The sequence below is a fragment of the Melospiza georgiana genome, chromosome 23 (assembly GCF_028018845.1).
Source record: "Melospiza georgiana isolate bMelGeo1 chromosome 23, bMelGeo1.pri, whole genome shotgun sequence".
Lineage (NCBI taxonomy): Eukaryota > Metazoa > Chordata > Aves > Passeriformes > Passerellidae > Melospiza > Melospiza georgiana.
The window spans coordinates 9992643-10011061 of NC_080452.1; the positions used below are offsets into that span (position 1 = coordinate 9992643).

Here is an 18419-nt window from a genome sequence, read left to right on the forward strand (position 1 = left end):
GCGGCGGTCACGGACCGGGACGAGCTCGGCGCCGCCGCTCCTCCTGCCCCGCCGCTCCTCACAGCCCGCGCCGTGCCCTGCCATGCTGTCCCGCCTCGTCCTGCGCGCCGGTGAGCCCGGGCAGTGCCGCCCCGCGGGGGGAGCGGGTGGCGGGCGGGGGGTGCCGGCCGAGCCCTGCCCTGACGCGCTCTCTGCCCTCTTGTCCCCTCAGCCCCCGCCGCCCTCAGGGCGCTGCCGCCGCCCGTCGCCGTGGGGTGAGTACCGGGGGCACCGGCCGGGATTTGGGCTTAAACAGCGTCATTGTGGGGTTTTGTCTGGCGTTTTTCTCATTGTGTTGCGGGTGTGTGGAGCAGGGACGCTGGAAGGAGCTTGTGGAGGTTATCTAGTCCCACCCACTTGGGGGGGAGGTGTGTCCAGGCAGTGCCTCCTTCTTCGAATCACGGACGGGTCTGGGGCGGAAAGGACCTTAAAGCTCATCCAGTTCCACCGCCTGCATGGACAGGGACACCTTCCACCAGAGCAGGGCCAGCCTGGCCTTGGGCACGGCCAGGGATGGGGCATCCTGTGCCCGGCCTCACCAGTTACTGCTTATTTCATTGGAAATGTGCTTGAGCCTCATCTAAGGGTGCTCTGGGGGACTTTCTGTCTATTTCTTTAATAAGAATTATAATTGAATGTTCTCCTTGTTCACAGGGTGTTGCACACCACAAGACCACTGCACACAACTCAGCAGAGTTTGGCTCCTGTGCCACCTCTGCCTGAGAAGGGAGGAGAAGTTCGTCATGGTTTGATTCCTGAGGAGTTTTTCCAGTTTCTCTACCCTAAAACAGGAGTGACAGGTTAATATAGACTTTTACCATTTTTAGCTATGCTTAATGTGGTTCTGTTCACTAGTTCTGGCTGCTGAAAAGGTAAAATATTACTCAAAATGAGTATTTTGCAGGTGCAGGTTGTGAATAACAAGTCGCTGTAGAACTCCTGGCTCTAAATTTGACACCAATAGCTGAAAGAATTCCGTGAGCTTGATTTTATAGAAAGATTTAGTTGCCTGATCGTCCTTAAAAAATTTAAATTCTTCCTGTTTCTGAATGAGCAGAAGCAGCAGGTCCACGTCAGGTGCAAGCTGCTCCCACTTTTATTGAGATTTCTTGTGGCACCTTTGCTAGGTGGAATTGTGGCTCTGCTTTTTGTCCTGGTAAAATAGAACACGTCTTCTTGACCTTGTGAGCCTTTAAAGTGTCTGCTTCTTAGGTATTTGAGTTTATTGGTGCTCGTTTTGCTTCGTACAAGTAGTGCTGCTTCATTTCTCCTGTAGGGCCCTACATGTTGGGCACTGGCCTCCTGCTCTACTTCCTTTCCAAGGAGATCTACGTGGTGAACCATGAGACAGCAGCAGCTGCCTGCATACTCTCAGTCCTCGTGTATGCCATCAAGAAGTTTGGGCCTGAGGTGGCAGCTTTTGCTGACAAACTTAACGAGGTAATGAAGAAACTGCAGTTTGACTTGGCAGCTGTTAGTCTGCAAAGGAAGGGTTTTGTTAAAGTACAGATGGCATCAGACTGCCAGAGGGCAGGGCTGGATGGGATGTTGGGCAGGAATTGTTCCCTGGGAGGGTGGCAGGCCCTGGCACAGGGTGCCCAGAGCAGCTGTGGCTGCCCCTGCATCCCTGGCAGTGCCCAAGGCCAGGCTGGACATGGCTTGGAGCAGCCTGGGACAGTAGGAGGTGTCCCTGCCATGGCAGGGCTGGCACTGGATGGGATTTAAGCCGCTTCCAACCCAAACCAGTCTGGGATTCCATGACTGTTTGTGAGCCCTCGTTCTGCTCCGTTGGCATAACCTCAGCCCTGGCCCAGGGCAGTTGGCACACAGGTTCTCACAGCTCAGTGCAGCATTAACTGCAGAACACTGGTTTTCCTTGCCTCTAAAGCATGGAGTCCTCTCTTTCTTTCCTGCAGGAGAAGATGGCCTCAGCTCTGGCCATAAAGAACGACACCATCCAGGCGCTGCAGACGGCCATCGAGGAGGAGAAGAAGGAGCAGTGGAGGGCCGAGGGCCGCAGTTACCTCTTCGATGCCAAACGGGTGAGCACTGCTGCGGTGCCAGGGCTGCCTGCCCTGCCGGGCCCCTGGCAGCCCTGCACACACGCCATGCTCTGTGCCAGCCTCCAGCCCCGTGTGCCGCTGTGCTCTGTGTCAGCCTCCAGCCCCATGTGCCGCTGTGCTCTGTGCCAGCCTCCAGCCCCGTGTGCCGCTGTGCTCCGTACCAGCCTCCAGCCCCATGTGCTGCTGTGCTCTATGCCAGCCTCCAGCCCCGTGTGCCGCTGTGCTCCGTGCCAGCCTCCAGCCCCATGTGCCGCTGTGCTCTGTGCCAGCCTCCAGCCCCCATGTGCCGTGTGTTGCAGAACAACATCGCGATGCTGCTGGAAGCCAACTACCGGGAGCGCCTGCTGACCGTGTACAACGAGGTGAAGAAGAGGCTGGACTACCAGGTGGCCCTGCAGAACCTGAAGCGGCAGAAGGAGCAGGACCACATGATCCAGTGGGTGGAGAAGAGCGTTGTTCAGAGCATCACACCTCAGCAGGTACTTGCTGGGGTTTACCTGCTTTACATTTTAGCCTGCACAGAGGTTTGCTGGTTAGGGATCCTGGCTCAGGAGGGAATGGGTGACCTTGGCCAGGGGTGGGACTGGAGCAGCTTTGAGGTCCCTTCCAACTCAAACCTTCTGGGATTCCAGGAATCTGTGCTTTAGTGGATGTGAATCTCTGACTTCATGAGCTATAACTGCATTCCTCTAAATCAGTAACTTATAGGTCTAAAAAGGTTTATCTAAAATGCACTTAAATGTTTATTTTCTTGTTGAAATGTCCCTGAAGGCTGTTTCCTGTCTCTTGCAGCAGAAGGAAAGCATTGCCAAGTGCATCCTGGACCTGAAGGCGCTGTCCAAGAGTGCCCAAGCAACTGTGCGAGCAGTCTGAGCCCACTGACATGTCCCAGTACCTCCTCTTGGACAGTGTATGACTCTAAAATACCATTAAACAGACAAAAAACCTCCTCTGCTGTCTTTTTAGTGCCTGCCTGTCTGTTTGAAGTCACTGGATGGTCACAGCAGCCACTGCAGCTGGTTTGTGGTGGGGGATGAGTTGGAACCACAGTGTGTGAGATCCTGTTGGATTCCTGTTTGGTCAGGAACGCTTCCACAGATACAGAGAAAAATTCTGCTGCTGAATCTGATTCCCGTGTTAGAATTCTGGGTGATAGCAGCCCCAGATACCTGCTGTCTTGTACACACGTTCTAAAGTCAGGATGGTTTGTGCTCCCATTCACCTTGCTCTGGGCTGGGAGGGGCTCTGGGTGAACGTTCTCGTTCTCCAAAGGCGCTGGAAACTCCCTTTCACCATAAAGCCTTGTGACGTGTTGAAAGTCTGGGTTCTGGGGAAAGAGATGGGGCAGGAAATGTGTCAAAGGCTCCTGAAAAACGCCCTCAGCTGGCCACGTGTGTGCACTCAGTCTGAAATGGGACATGGGCACGTTTATTCCAAAAGGGTTTTTCTGGACTTCCATCATTCTGTTCATTTTATGGGAAGCTTTTCCTTGAAGGAATTTGTTAAAACTCAAAAATCCCAGCAAAGCACCCACACAAATAAACTCCTGGTGTGTGTGCTGTGATTTATGGAGTCCACAAACCCAAGTGGGCAGACTGGGGCTGCCTGCAATCCCATTTCTCTGTGAGGTTAAGAAACAGTTTCCTACATTTCCAGTACTGCAGTTCACCAAAATGGTGCTCTTTAGAAGCAAGAACCTGACTTCAGCCCAACCTAAGCTGAAGCTGCCTTCCTTTTTTGACTAACAGCTCCAGAGAATGCAGGTGTCTTTCATGGTTTCCTGTTATTTGTCAATTTAAATAAAAAAGTGAAGTTGCTTAACTTCCACAATTGTGTAAGCCCACATCTGATTGACATTTGAGCTTTTAGCTCGTGTGACAGATTCTTCTCACACAGCAAGTGGTTAAAGTGGTGTGCTGACACTTGGGGAGGTTTCCAGCAGCACTTCCATGGTGGGAGGTAAGATGGAGCCATATCATTTCTTGTTTCTTTTATTCTTGTACACTCTGTGAGGTTTGGTGTGGGAAACTGGGAGGTTTCATGGCTTGACTCCTCTGGAATGTGGCAACAATGGGATGCAGGAGGAAAAGTGGCAGCAGCAGAGAACGGGGTGTTTGTCTTCATGTTGTTGGAATATTTTCACATTGTTCACGATCCACAGTTTGCAAAGCATGTGGTGAGAAATGCCAGTGCAGGGGTTTTGTAGTGGAATATCTTTTAGAATCCCTATCTCTAAGATTCCCCACACAAATTGGAGAAAGTTACTGTTCCTGTTCTGGTGGGAAAAGCCAATTTAACTTAAAAACATCAAGGGAGGAACTTTTCAAAGCTGCTTCTGATTATGAAAATGTTCATAGGGTTTTAACTGCTGCAAAAATAATTCTGTAGGTGCTTTTTAGTTATTCAATATCCTCCATTTTCTGGGTGGAGAAGGCACTGTGCCCGGCAGGGAGCAGTGAATTCTGTGTACAGGAACAAGACACAGGGGCTGGTGCTGAGGAACTGCCAGGTTTGAGTGGCTTTGTGCCACTTCTACAAGATTTCCAAGAAATGGATAGAAACTGAGTCAAGTCTTTTGAGTTAGAAGAGGATAACGAGTTTGTGTATATAAATATAACTCTCAGCCTTTCTTTCAGCTTCTCTTCCTGTCAGTTAATGCTCTGAGAAAATGGGAGGCTGGTCCTCAAAAGAAGATTCAGGTATTTTATATTTTAAGGAATTTCCTTAGCTGCAGTGTTGCTGACTGAGGTGGTGTCCTGCTCTGGGGGGGCTCAGCCCTGGGGGTGTTTGGGGAAGAGCACCCCAGGGGCTGCCTGCCACAGTCACCATCTGAGCAGCAGAATTTTCCTGTCTGCTGGTTCCACTTTCAGACAGACTGCACAGACACAGCCCCCCGTGTGCTTCTAGTTGCTTGTAGTACTGCTGGAGAAATTTGCACATTCTAAAACAAGCTTGTGATTTTTTTTTTTTCTATTGCAGTTGTACAAGGACCCATTTGCCCTACTGTCCCTGTCCACACCACTGCCCACACCCCTACAGATGATTTCAGAGCTGCAGAAGTCAGATGTGGGATTAATAAGTAAATACTGCACCTTTCTTTCCTGATTTCAAACCCAGAGTTCCCTGAGACTGCAAGGGAAGGGTTATATATCACATGTTTAACATCTTGGGGGGTTAAGTTTGGTTAGAATTGCCTGCTCTGTGCACTGGATGGGTGTTCCTAGAGATGCTCAGTGCAGACACACACGTTAGTCTCATGGGGCTGGGGATAAATGTTACACTCCATAAAGTCTGGTGAATTTGAGCACTGCTGGTGCTGCAATCCCTCTGCTGAAACTGAGGATTCTGACACTATTTCCTGTGTATCAACAGCTATGAAATACTGTACATGTCACTGGCCTTCGTCTCTGGCATCTTCCTGACTGTCCTGGTTTTTGCAATCATCTTCCTCGTCAGGAAAAGTGAGTGACACACTCGAGGGCATAGCAGCAGACAGATGGTGGCTGCAGAAGTTACTTGGAAAGTGGCTCAAATAATGTCTGCCTTGAATGATTGTGTGTTGGTGAACAGCTCACCCCTGGCAGTAACTCCTCGTGAATTGTCCCAGTGGTGTTTTCAGGAAAGAATTCACTTTGCCACTGATGAGTTCTGGGGGTTTCTGTTGGCTGTGGGCTTTTCTCATCCTAATCCTGGCTGCACTGAATTCATCCTGGCCACTTCCAGCAGGTGGGCAGGGACTGGGCAGCCCAAAGTGCCACTTTGCTGTGCAGGTGTGTGCCAGAGGTTACACATCACCTGTCTGTCACCCTCTGCAGCCTCCTTTGCAAACACCTGAGACTGGGATCCCTTTCCTTCCTAGGGTCTAAAAGATGCCACCAAAATTTACAAGAGGAAACTTTCTCCCAGATGGCAGCTGAAGAATCTGTTAGGAACACCCAGGTAAATGTCACAACTGTCATTTTAATGCTTCTTGCAGGTATTTCACATTCTTGATAGTGTGGTAAATATTAATTTGGGGTGGGAGGGAGAAAAGTCATGTCTGAGACTCAACTGTTATTCAGCAGCTCTGTTGACAACTTCAGGGGTTCTGGGGCTCAACCACTGATGAGGCAGCTTAGGAGAAATCTTTTTAAAGGGGGAGCATGTCTGCAGTTTTCCTCTGTGATATGAATTCTTTGGAAGCCCCTAAAGGAGACTTTACCCTGAGCCTACTGGCCTGTGGGATGAGCCAGCATTTAGCAATTTCCCATGCACGACAGGCTGCTCATGGGATGTGGTGTTGAGGACAAGTCACAAGTGGGAAATCCCTGCTGACATGCAGTGTTCATGCAACCTCTAATGTCTGTGGCTTCTCTCACATCCCCAGAATGAAGTGACCTACAGCACTCTGGTCTTCCAGCGGGGCAGGACACCACTGCCTGTGTGATGAGGAAGCTCCAAATGGAATAAAAACGATCCCACTTTCTGGACATCAAAAGCCACGAGGATGTTACACCGAGGGAATGCCCTGGGAATGCCCCCATGCCCTCTGTAACACAGCTCTTTTTGTAGTTACAACAGGAAATTGTCTCCTGTTCAAACTGGCTGCCAACGGCTGTGGGCAAATGGAGAGTTTCGGTACAGGATTTCCTCATCTGTAGAAATCTCCCTGCCTTGTAAAGTTTCCGTTTGTGAGAACCACCAGAGAGACATGAGAAATGAAAATGTTTCTCTGCATCTATCCATATCTGTGCCCTCGTGTTTCCCTTTTCTGTCACCAACTCCAACATTTTCTGGTTTTTTTTTTTTTTTTGATTGCCAAGTGTTCTGCTTAGTTATTTTCTGTTATTGAAGTGATGATCATGAAACGTTTGGATGCAAATCTGTGCTTCCTGGTTGGCTCCCATGAAGGAAACGCACAATCAGAGAGTGACAACCAAAATCGCCGGGAATGTTCGTGCAGGTGTTTTCCCCACGGTGTTCTAAGTGCGGTGTGAAAATCGTTCCCTGTGCATGGGCAGGGATGGCATTCCTGGGCTGGCAGTGTCAGAGCAGGGCTGGAGGTGCCACCTGATGGCAGCAGCAGCCTGGGCTGGGGCTGCCGGGGTGCCCTGCGCTGCCCCAGCCCCGCACACCCAGCAGGGCTCCTGCTCCGTTATTTGAAGATGGAGAAAGAAAAGAGCCTGGCCTTTAACAACCTCTTTTCAGTCTGACCCATGTTCCCTAACCGTGGGCAGTGCCAGCTGTGGTGTAACTATTGCTGCCACTTCTGAGCCATCCCAGGCAGGACATCGACTGGAACTGAGCAGGGTTTTTTGGTCATGGGAGGACTCAGCAGGCAGAATTAATATAAAATCCATCTACTGTTTATTATTACTCATGAAAACATGACAACACTGGCTGAAGCACAAGCTGGTCAGACTCAAGTTTAGTCTGAATGGACAGACAAGAATGGTCAGTGAGCTTGTGAGCTGCTGGATTATGAACAGCAAAGAACACATCCTGTCTTTCAATCAATTCATCCAATCCTTGTGTTAAAAAACCCAAAACCCCCAATGGGAAAAAGTTTCCATCTTCTGTGTTTAGAAATTATATTATATAGAGGCATACATTCACATGGAGCTTTAGAGCAGCCTCAGACCCACCGGTTGCTGCATTTCCCAGGAGTTTCTTGGCAAAGCCAGGTGCTTTATCAATGCTCTGGTGCTCAGTGGCTGCTTCAGCCTCTGTTTATGACTCTGGGTCTGTTGTTTGCTCTGCAAGAGCTGGCTCTGGTTTTTTGCACAGGATGTAGGTCCTTAAAATGAAAAGGTATGTGGTTCTGAACTTCTTTATCTTGTAGGCATAGACAATGGGGTTCATGACTGAGTTGGCATGGGATAAGAGGATCGCCAAGTAAACCAAATATGGGGGGATATGAGAGTCAGGATGAAAATAGAAAACACAGTTTATAGTGCACAGAGGCAGCCAGGAGATTGCAAACAGGAGGAGGACAAGGGCAAGAGACTTGGCTGTCCTGAACTCGTGGCCATAGAAAGCCCCAGCCCCTCTGACTCCTTGGCTGAGCTTGGTGCGGATGATGTGGAAGATCTCGGCATACAGAGCACACATGATGAGCAGGGGCACGAGGGTCCACAGGAAGAAGCAGAAATACACCATGTAATCCATCCTCATCACGGAGATGAACCTGCAGCGGAGGAAGCTGGAGCTCCTGGGGCCTGCCTTGTTCCAGCCAAACATGGGGACCAGCCCTCCCAGCAGGGACAGGCACCAGCACAGCCCCAGGGCCCACCAAACTCTCCTCTCTGTGGTGATTGTTTTATATCTGTAGGGGAAGAAATCCCAGGTCATGTTAAAGAGAAGCATTTCAAGGTAGTTAAGGCTGAGCTCACCTGTTCAGGTACTGCAGGAACCCAAATTTTACCTTGACACAAGCCCCACCTCCTCATTTGAAGCAGTTGACTTTGCAGCATCAGCAGGAACTGTACTTAAGTTCCCTTGTTTAAAATTGGATGTTTAACCTATTTTATTTCTTGTTTCATTATGATCCTAGTTCTCCTCTTGCCAGGATATTGCTTTGCTGCGCTTGGAAGTCCAATCTCATTTCTTGGCTTCCTTGGGTGTACCTTCCTCTTTTTATTTGGCTTATGCCATTTGTAGGGAAAATTAATTCTACAGCTCCACAGGTCCTTTGCCATTATAAAACATGACTTCTTGGATGCTTGAGGTTATGCTTTGCTTTTCTAGCTTGTGTACTTTTCATTTAAATGTAAACAGTGGGTGAGACCAATTAACGCTGAGTTAACTGTTAATAAGTTTGTTACCACTTTTGTATTTTCAGCAAATACTAAAAGGAATTTTATTTAAAAGATAAGCCTCAGAAGCCTAAAAAAAAAACCCTATAACACACTCAGCATCCTGTGCAATTACCAAAAGTGCTGAAAATATAACACTCTGCCCACAGATGCATCCTGTGACCGCACTCTGATCGGGGATAACAGAGCTGAGATGGTTATCCAGCTCATGAGAAACTGCTCCTTGAGCACCCCCAGCTCTCTGGAAAGCCCATCCCAGGTGGGCTCTGAGGCACAAGCATCCATTTCACAGCAATGGGAGGTTGGGAAGGAGGGCGGAGCATCCAGGGTGGGGCAGCCTCACCTGGTGGGCAGCTTGACGCGCAGGTACCTGTCGATGGCGATGGCCAGCAGGGACAGGATGGAGGCGTTGCTGAACACCAGCATCAGGCAGCACATGAAGAGGCAGCCGTAGGTGGGCATGGCCGTGCCCAGGCTCACCACGATGGCCAGGGGCATCACCAGCAGCCCCATGGCGGCGTCGGCCAGCGCCAGGGAGGCGATGAAATAGAGCGTGGTGTTGTGGAAAGCCGCGTTCAGCCGCACTGCCCAGATCACCAGGGCGTTGCCCAGCGTGGCACTCAGGGCCAGCAGGCACTCGGTGCCGATGTAGATCCCGTCCAGGCTGCTCAGGGCCAGGCTGCTGTTGGGCATCCCGGGCTCCGCGGCTGCAGCACCGTGACAGCATCGACGGCCACGCTGGGATCCTGGGGCTGCGCTCGCCCGTTCCGGGGCTCTGACAGACACCCACACCTCTGTGCTATCTCATGACCTCAGCACTCGGGCAGCAAATCAGATATCTGCTGCTATCTCAGCACCAGGAGCTGTTCCCCTCTCTGCAGACCCCTCTGGAGCTCACTGCATCCCTCCAGCAGCCTCGAGCCAGCACGGTGCCTTGGGAAGCCCTGTGGAAGGGAGAACTGTCCTCCCACAGTCCTTACCAGCAACTTATAAAGAAATCGTTCCGCAGGTTCCTCTTTCAAGCCCCTTTGGAGGTGCAAAAGTGGCAACAGCAGTTGGCTGCAAAGAGGCCGCTTATCAGTGCAGCTTCATCTCGCTGTCACTGTCACGCTGCTCGGGCACTTATCAGTGCAGGGAATCTGTCCCTCACTGTCACTCTGAGGCAGCTCGGGGATGCAGTGACTGTCCCTCACTGTCACTCTGAGGCAGCTCAGCTGCGGGGTGGTGAAGGGGCTGCATTTGAAAACCAAAGGATGAAGGTAAGGACCAGGAGAAGTCACTCTGCTGCTACCAACATGGGGAAAACAGACTTGACCCGGGGAAAAATTAATTCCCAATCAAATCAGAGCAGGAAAACGAGAAAGGAAGGCAAGTTGCTGAGGCAGAGGGCAGGTGCTGGAGCAGAGGCTCCTCCCTGGCCTGGCTGGACAGGGCAGCCGGAGCTGGAGCCAGAGGATGGAGCAGCCCCTGCCCAGGGGCTCACGGATCTGCTCCTGCAGCTCGGATTTAACAGCTCTGCCTCTGCCCGTGCCCTTCCCTCCAAGGCAGGTGCTTTTCCGTGGGGACACTGTGCGCGAGGGCGATGCCACCGAGCCCAGCTGGCACCCCCGGTTCCCTCCAGGTTCCTGTCGCTCTGATGCTCCTCAGGTGCTTCCTCAGCAGGCAGCATCTGTTTCCTGTGCTAACCCTGACAGAGCCCTGCTGCGGTGACTCCTGTCTCCCCGCAGGAGGGTGAGCCGTGCCCTCTGCTGTCCTGGCACGGGCAGGGCTCTCCCTGTGCCCTGGGGTGCAGCATCCCTGGGGCAGCAGGCAGAGGGTTGGGGCAGGCTGGGGCTCCAAAGTTGGGGCTCCAAGGCTGGGGCTCCAAGGTTGGGGCTCCAAGGCTGGGATTCCCAGGTTGGGGTTCCAAGGCTGGGGCTCCAAGGTCAGGGCTCCAAGGTTGGAGTTCCAAGGCTGGGGTTCCAAAGTTGGGGTTCCAAGGCTGGGATTCCCAGGTTGGGGTTCCAAGGTTGGAGTTCCAAGGTCGGGGCTCCAAGGCTGGGGCTCCAAGGTTGGGGCTCCAAGGTTGGGGCTCCAAGGTTGGAGTTCCAAGGCTGGGGTTCCAAAGTTGGGGCTCCAAGGTCGGGGCTCCAAGGTTGGGGTTCCAAGGTCAGGGCTCCAAGGGGTGTTTTTGTTATCCATTGAGGTGGCTCCGTGCCGGGCAGGTTGGGATTGGGAGAGTGCCGGGGATGTCACCCTGAGATGGGGTTAAAGCTCTCGGATCCTCAGCACTCGATGGTTTTGCCATTTAAAGGCTGAGCTCGGTTCTTGGATGGCTCCAGCGAAAGGCTTCCAGCTCCTCCCGAGGGATCCTCCTACATCCTGGTGAGATAAGGATCAGGAAGGGAAGGTCTCTGCAACCTCAGCTGCGGCTTTGAGCACAGATTCCCTTTTCACTCCGGGGGTGGAGGGGAGGAGAACAAATTCGCTAGGAAAAAAAATCATGTCTAAGTGACACAGGGAAAAAAAAATATCCCACAACAATGATCTCATCCTGTTGGTCAACAACAGCCACATCTGCCTTTGTTCTGGGGGGCTTTGGGGCGCTGGGGGGAGCACAGGGCAGCCCCTCAGGGTGAGACCAGAGGGAGGATGTGAGTGTGGGGCACAGCCCCAGCTGGGTGGCTGTGGGCTGCTGGATCACGAACGGAATGAGAGGCTGGAGCCTGGCACGGGCGACAGTGTCCTGTCACTGTGCCTCAGTTTCCCCATCACGGTACAAGGAGGGTTAATCTGGTCTACACAACCTTGGGAAGGGCTGGACAGGAGCAGAACAGTTTGGGTTTCCCTCTGAAATTCCCCATTTGGGATTTTTCCCCCTGTCTCTCCAATGGGGGCACAGTGGTGTTGGAAAACCGCTGCTGGTTTTTCTCACAGATGCACAAACCTGAAGGAAGCCTTCCTCTGGCACACAGAGCTGTGCTGAAAGGCAGAGTTCACTGTCCTTAGAATGCAGGGCTGGTTCCAAAGATGATTTCAGCTGCTGTCAAGAGCAAATTGTCAGAGGAGAATCAGATCTGGAAAGCTCTTCCCTTCCACATCCCATTCCCTGAGTCTGAGCCGTGCTGGGCTCGGCTTCTCGGGAGGATTTGGTCCCAAAGCCCCAGAGCTGGAGGGAGCTGTGTTTGCTGCTCCTGCTGAGTCCCCGTGAGAGGAGCTGGGGCTGCCAAACCAGTACAGCCCCGTGCCTTTGCTGGGAGGGATGCCACCCTGCTCCCACGGCTGCCCTGGAGCCCCAGCTGCAAACAGGGCAGGGGTGCAGGACAGGGGCTTGGACAGGTTAAACTCTGGTGTGTTTTAAAGTTAACTGCGCTGTAACTGGAGTTTTAGGGTTCTCTCGGGGTGTGGCTGTGGGCTGGGCTGGCACGGGGCCCTGTTTGGTGCCAGCCCCTCTGTGCCAGCCTAGGGAGCAGCAGCGTGCCAGGGTTATCCTGCCCTTCCTTCCCAGGACAGGGGGCAGCCCTGGGTCACTGGGGACTGCCTGGAATGTTCCATTCCCAGAGCTGCCCTCCCAGCCTGGGGCTGAGCTGTGCAGAACCATGCAGAGCCATGCAGAACTGTGCAGAACCATGCAGAGCCATGCAGAGCCATGCAGAGGCATGCACAGCCATGCAGAGCCGTGCAGAGCCGTGCAGAACTGTGCAGAGCCATGCAGAGCCGTGCAGAACTGTGCAGAGCCGTGCAGAGCCGTGCAGAACTGTGCAGAGCCGTGCAGAGCCGTGCAGAGCCGTGCAGAACTGTGCAGAGCCATGCAGAGCCATGCAGAGCCGTGCAGAACTGTGCAGAGCCGTGCAGAGCCGTGCAGAACTGTGCAGAGCCATGCAGAGCCGTGCAGAGCCGTACAGAACTGTGCAGAGCCATGCAGAGCCATGCACAGCCATGCACAGCCATGCAGAGCCATGCAGAGCCATGCAGAGCCATGCAGAGACGTGCAGAGCCATGCAGAGCCATGCAGAGCCATGCAGAGACGTGCAGAGCCGTACAGAACTGTGCAGAGCCATGCAGAGCCATGCAGAGGCATGCACAGCCATGCAGAGCCATGCAGAGCCATGCAGAGACGTGCAGAGCCATGCAGAGCCATGCAGAGACGTGCAGAGCCATGCAGAGCCATGCAGAGCCGTGCAGAGCCATGCAGAACTGTGCAGAGCCGTGCAGAGCCATGCAGAGCCGTGCAGAGCCGTGCAGAGCCGTGCAGAGCCGTGCAGAGCCATGCAGAGCCGTGCAGAGCCATGCAGAACTGTGCAGAGCCGTGCAGAGCCGTGCAGAGCCGTGCAGAGCCATGCAGAACTGTGCAGAGCCGTGCAGAGCCATGCACAGCCATGCACAGCCATGCACAGCCATGCAGAGCCGTGCAGAACTGTGCAGAACTGTGCAGAGCCACCTCCTGCATGTGAGGGGAGGACATCACCCGGCTTTGTGTCCCACAGCCCCTGCCCAGCCCTGCCAAGGACAGCAGGTCCAGGACCCCACTGCTCAGCACACACCTTCCCATCCTCGCTCTTCCTCACAGCCTGGTTTACAATTCCATGGGAATGGCATACAGTAAATCCTGGGAGATGGAAGGGAGCTCGGGGCTGGCAGGAGGCTCTTTAGAGAGGCTCCATTTGCACAAATTGTCTGGCTGACAGCAGAGAAACTGTTCTGACATTTTATAAACTCTTGCGCTGATAATTTTGCATCTCAGTGCAGCAGGGCTGGGGGAGGCAGGACGGGGTGAAACAGCAACGCCCAGGCCCTGAGCTCCCTTCCCAGCTCTCATTTCTGAGCACCAGGAAAGTGTTGAACTGCACAGCACTGCCAAGGCAGCCTCGCTCTGCAGAGACAGGGAGGAAAGGCCATTGTCTCACCGATGAGCATCCTCAGGAGGGCACAGCTCACCTGGCACAGGCGGCACCCACTGCCGCTGCCCTGCCTGTCCCAGGGGCTCTAAGACCCGCTTAGCAGCTTCTCCAAAGCAGTTTGCCTCCAACAAGGCTTGGCTGGACACTGCCAGGAATCAGCTCTGTCACCTACAGTAAATATATGTGCTTCGTACAGGGTCACTGAGTTACTCTGAATTTCGAGTGTTTGGTGGCATCTCAGGCCACAAATGTCCCAGATTAAATGAATAGGTAGTTCCTGTTTCCAAGGTATTTCCTCAGATTTTGGGTCATCCTGTGCAGGGCCAGGAGCTGGATTGGTGATCCCCGTGGGTCCCTCCCAGCTCAGGATATTCTATGATTCTATGAATATCTGTTGTAATTTATTTATGAATCATGACTCACTCTCTGACTGGCATTCGTGGACTAATTCATCACTGCCAGCATGACTGGGGGGGAGAGCTTATATTTCCCCTGGATATCTTTTAAGTGCTTTTTTCCTGCCTTTATTTCCCTAATCAAAGCCAGCCCTTATTTATAGCGCTGCCGTTTCTGTCCGGGTAAGCCCGGCGTGGCCCCAATGGCTTAACAGGATTTATTTACCCAGCCTAACCCGGGCAATGAATGGGGATTTGGCCCTGTGGCTGCTCTAATCCCCTGGGAGGTGGGAGCTGAGGATTTCCCCAAGGAGCTGCAATTCCAAATGGACAAACGAATCCCCGCGGGCCCCTGGGCAGGGGAAGGAGCTGCTGGCCCCAAAGCAGAGAGGAGGAAGGTCCCAATGCCCACACTGAGCCCACACAGGCTCCCCCAGCTCGCTGCCTCTGCCCTGGGCTCAGTTCAGAAGGGGCAGAGAAGGAAGGAGGGAGGCTCAGCCCACACCGAGGGCAGCCAGGAAAGCCTTTGGGCCCTCCTCGGATCAAGGATGGGCTGAAAACAAGCCATTTCCAGGGAAGAGCTCCTGAGGGGAGCCTGGGCTGTCCCCAGAGCTCGGCTCCACCACAGGAAGATGAGCTGGAGGCAGCCAGGCTCTGGGGGCCAGGTTTGCCAGGGAAGCTCTCTAGGAAGGAAGCATTGTTTGTACCTTTTTATTTTTGATGTATGTATATTTGGAGCCAACCTTTTCCATGATGGATGGCAGAAATCAAGGCCTCTTTTGTTCTGCAGCTAACTCAGAGATGGTTTTTGGTTCCTTAGTGAAAAAAAGGAATTTATTTTTCGTTACAACAAAACATACACGCACAGAGCTTCCATTGCTGTAGAAAACCGCTTTGTTAGTGACACTTATTGCCAGGATTTGGAGGGAAATAAAGTGTTCTGAAACACTGGCTGCAAGCTTTGGAGCCTCACCGTGACATACCTGGAGCTAAGGTTGGTCTGAAGGAAGCCCATCGCTGCAGTGGAAGGGAATTCAAAGGGAGCGTTCCCAGGTGAATAACAACCCCAGCACTGTGTTCCTGGGCCGAGGGGATGCAGTCTGCCCTTGTGCAGCCCTGGCCTGGCACAGCCCTGCGTGGGAACCGCACGTGGGGCGGGACGAAGGACGGGGACAGAGATAAAATGTCTTTGTTCCATCTGCTCGGCCCCTGTCACTCCCACCCCATCCCAGCCCATCCAAACACGGGGGGGAAACTGCTGAGCTGGGCTTGGCTCCGCTGGGCGGCCCAGGGCACGAGCAGGAGCAGAGAGCGTGGGCAGAGAGCGTGGGCAGAGAGCGTGGGCAGAGAGCGTGGGCAGAGAGCGTGGGCAGAGAGCTGGGGGTGTCCTGAGAGCTGCTGGGGTGGGGAGGTGCCCGAGGAGCTCAGTGGGTGCCCAAGGAGCTCAGTGGGTGCCCAAGGAGCTCAGTGGGTGCCCAAAGAGCTCAATGGGTGCCCAAGGAGCTCAATGGGTGCCCAAAGAGCTCAATGGGTGCCCAGTGAGATCAATGGGTGCCCAAGGAGCTCACTGGGTGCCCAAGGATCTCAATGGGTGCCCAAAGAGCTGCTGGGATGTCCAAAGATCTGCTGGGGTGCCCAGAGAGCTGCTGGGGTGGGAAGGTGCCCAATCACCTGCTCCAGTGACCAAGAACTTACTGGGGCAGGGATGTGCCCGAGGAGCTGCTGGTGTGTCCAAGGAGCTGCCGGGACAGCAGCACACACAGTGGTGACAGGAGCCATCGGGGGTGGCAGGAGCCATTGGGGGGACAGGAGCCATCGGGGGTGGCAGGAGCCATTGGGGGTGGCAGCAGCCATCGGGGGTGACAGGAGCCATCAGGGGTGGCAGCAGCCATTGGGATGACAGCAGCCATCGGGAGGAGCCGTCAGTCTGGACCGCGGCTCCTCACCACAGCGCACAGCCCAGGCAGTAAAACAAGCGATGAAAGCTCTGATACCTCTGCGGTTTCTGTAACTCTGGAAAGACAAGTGGAGATTCCTGTCATTAAGGCAACCTCAGGAGCCGGCCCCGCCAGCCCAGGAGCTCAGCTCCCATCCAGCTTTACCCAACGGGGCAGCAGCTCCTGGGACGCCTTGTGTTTGTTTAGGGTACAATGAGATCAGGCAGATAATGCCCTCATCCCCGGCAGGTTTGTTCGCTGGGAAACAGCCCGGGAGCCTCGTGCCAGCCCTCCCGCCGTGCCATGCTGGGGCTCCTGGTGGGCTCTGTCTGATGGGCAGCACCCAGGCCTAGGGGCACCCACCCTGCTCAGGTCCTGCTGGGCTGGCAGCTCTGCTCCCAGGGTCTCGGGCTCTCCCAGTCCCTGCCACGGCGCTGGGACACCCCTGGCCCGTGAAACCCGGCCGGCTGCAGCCCCATCTGCTGCATTTCTCACTCCAGATGCAGCTGCTCCCTCCCTGCTCGCTGCCAGGGCTGCGCTCGGGCTGCGAGACGAGCGGTTGCGGATGCATCTGCTGCTATTTATGCAAACACTCCCCTCTCAAAGGGCAACACAGGGAAGTGCTGGGAGCCAAAGCACTCCCAAACGTCTCGAGGATGTCACTGGGATTCCAGCTGGGCTGCAGCCACGCACTGACAGCACTGACAGCTCGTGGGGAGCCTCTGCATGACCCCTGGGTGCCCCAAGGAGATCCCTGAGTGCTGCCCAGTGCCCCAAGGAGATCCCTGAGTGCTGCCCAGTGGCCCAAGCAGATCCCTGAGTGCTGCCCAGTGCCCCAAGCAGATCCCTGAGTGTGCCCAGGTGCCCCAAGGAGATCCCTGACTGTGCCCAGGTGCCCCAAGGAGATCCCTGACTGTGCCTAGGTGCCCCAAGGAGATCCATGAGTGTGCCCAGGTGCCCCAAGGAGATCCCTGAGTGTGCCCAGGTGCCCCAAGGAGATTCCTGACCGTGCCCAGTGCCCCAAGGAGATCCCTGACCGTGCCCAGTGCCCCAGGGTGACCTGCCAGCCCTGGTGGGGCAGTGGTACCGCTGTCCCTGCCCAGGGGGACAGGGCAGGGTGGCAGACACACAGGACACGCACGCAGCCCTTCCCGGGCACAGCCTGTGAGTCACTCAGCACTGGAAGTGACTCACGATCCCAGCTGACAGCAGAGCGGGGCTGTGGCTCCCAGCGGAGCCGGGTGACGCTGCTGGCAGGGCAGCTCGGCCGGAGCGGGCACTGGGGCCCTGGGCTCCCTCCCGTTCAGCTCCGCTGGCTCCAGCCCTGCCCAGGGAAATACCTGCTCCTGCCGAGAGAGGGGCTCCGAGCCAGGGCTGGGCACTTGTGCTCAGGAAGCAATCAGAAAACAAAGAGTGCTGTCAGGAGTCTAAGCGCTAGTGCAATCATAATTACGGGGGAGCAGCTATTAAAGGGAGCTGAGGAGCTGCCTCTGACACAGCTGCTCTTGGACAGGCCAGCCCCTGGGAGCGGGAGGGATGGAGGAGCTGCAGGGTCTCCAAGGCTGGGCCGTGGTTCAGCACTAATTGGGAACACAGATCTCCTCTCCAGGTACAGGTGAGTGCGTTATCCCCTCGCTGATGCCCTTACAGACCCTGTCCTGCAGCCCGTGCCTGCTGAGCTGCCGCCCTGAGGGCACAAAGAGGGGCTGACCCTGGGTGAGACTGGCCCTGGCCCTGAGTGGAGCCCCCATTAACTGGGACAGGGAGTGAGGAACCCCCAGGGGTCTCACCGGGCTCCAGGAGCCGATGGACAAATGCCTGGATTGCTGCTTTTACCTGCTAATCAAAACTTGCCCCTTGGCTACAGTACACTCATTGTGTGACTGTGTTTAAAGAAAACAAGTGTTGAAACCCCATGAAAGGAAACATGGGAAGGATTACTTACTGAGTTAGACATGCTCTCATTTCAGTATATATATGACATTTAATCTCAAGGCACTGTTTGTCTCGATGTGTGGGTTCCACAAACCCAGGCAAAGGATGTCTCTGACTTCCTCTTGCAGTCACGTTTTAACTTTCATTTTATCTTTGGTTTTTCCTTTCCTTTCCCCCAACTTGCTTGTACGGTACTGCCTGGATTTTACAGAACAGAAGAGGGAAAAGGCAGCTGCAGCTGAAATGGGCGAAATGCATTTCGAGGCAGAGGAGGAGGTTTGGTACCCGGGGATGGAGGAGGCACACGGGGCGAGCGGTGCCTCGCCCCACAGGGCTGCACAGGAAGCAGTTGGGTAATGCAGAATGTGTGGTTGCA

The 18419-nt window shown here is 54.3% G+C and overlaps 3 protein-coding genes across 3 annotated transcripts; 2 read left to right on the forward strand and 1 right to left on the reverse strand.

Annotated features, from left to right (window-relative positions):
- Positions 1-20: 20 nt before the first annotated feature.
- ATP5PB (ATP synthase peripheral stalk-membrane subunit b) lies at positions 21-3050 on the forward strand. The gene is made up of 7 exons (XM_058039816.1): positions 21-110; positions 212-254; positions 694-839; positions 1316-1479; positions 1956-2081; positions 2402-2581; positions 2895-3050. The coding sequence occupies exons 1-7, from the start codon at positions 83-85 to the stop codon at positions 2973-2975; spliced, it is 768 nt and encodes a 255-aa protein (XP_057895799.1). The 5' UTR covers positions 21-82; the 3' UTR covers positions 2976-3050.
- A 94-nt stretch (positions 3051-3144) lies between these two features.
- On the forward strand, positions 3145-7792 carry LOC131092872 (transmembrane protein C1orf162 homolog). Its single transcript, XM_058039817.1, has 6 exons — positions 3145-4061; positions 4739-4801; positions 5082-5181; positions 5475-5563; positions 5962-6041; positions 6469-7792. The coding sequence occupies exons 2-6, from the start codon at positions 4771-4773 to the stop codon at positions 6526-6528; spliced, it is 360 nt and encodes a 119-aa protein (XP_057895800.1). The 5' UTR covers positions 3145-4061; positions 4739-4770; the 3' UTR covers positions 6529-7792.
- A 5-nt stretch (positions 7793-7797) lies between these two features.
- On the reverse strand, positions 7798-9589 carry ADORA3 (adenosine A3 receptor). Its single transcript, XM_058039815.1, has 2 exons — positions 9240-9589; positions 7798-8406 (listed from the first exon to the last, which is right to left on the reverse strand). Exons 1-2 carry the CDS (start codon positions 9587-9589, stop codon positions 7812-7814), a joined length of 945 nt encoding a protein of 314 aa, XP_057895798.1. The 3' UTR covers positions 7798-7811.
- Positions 9590-18419: the final 8830 nt, after the last annotated feature.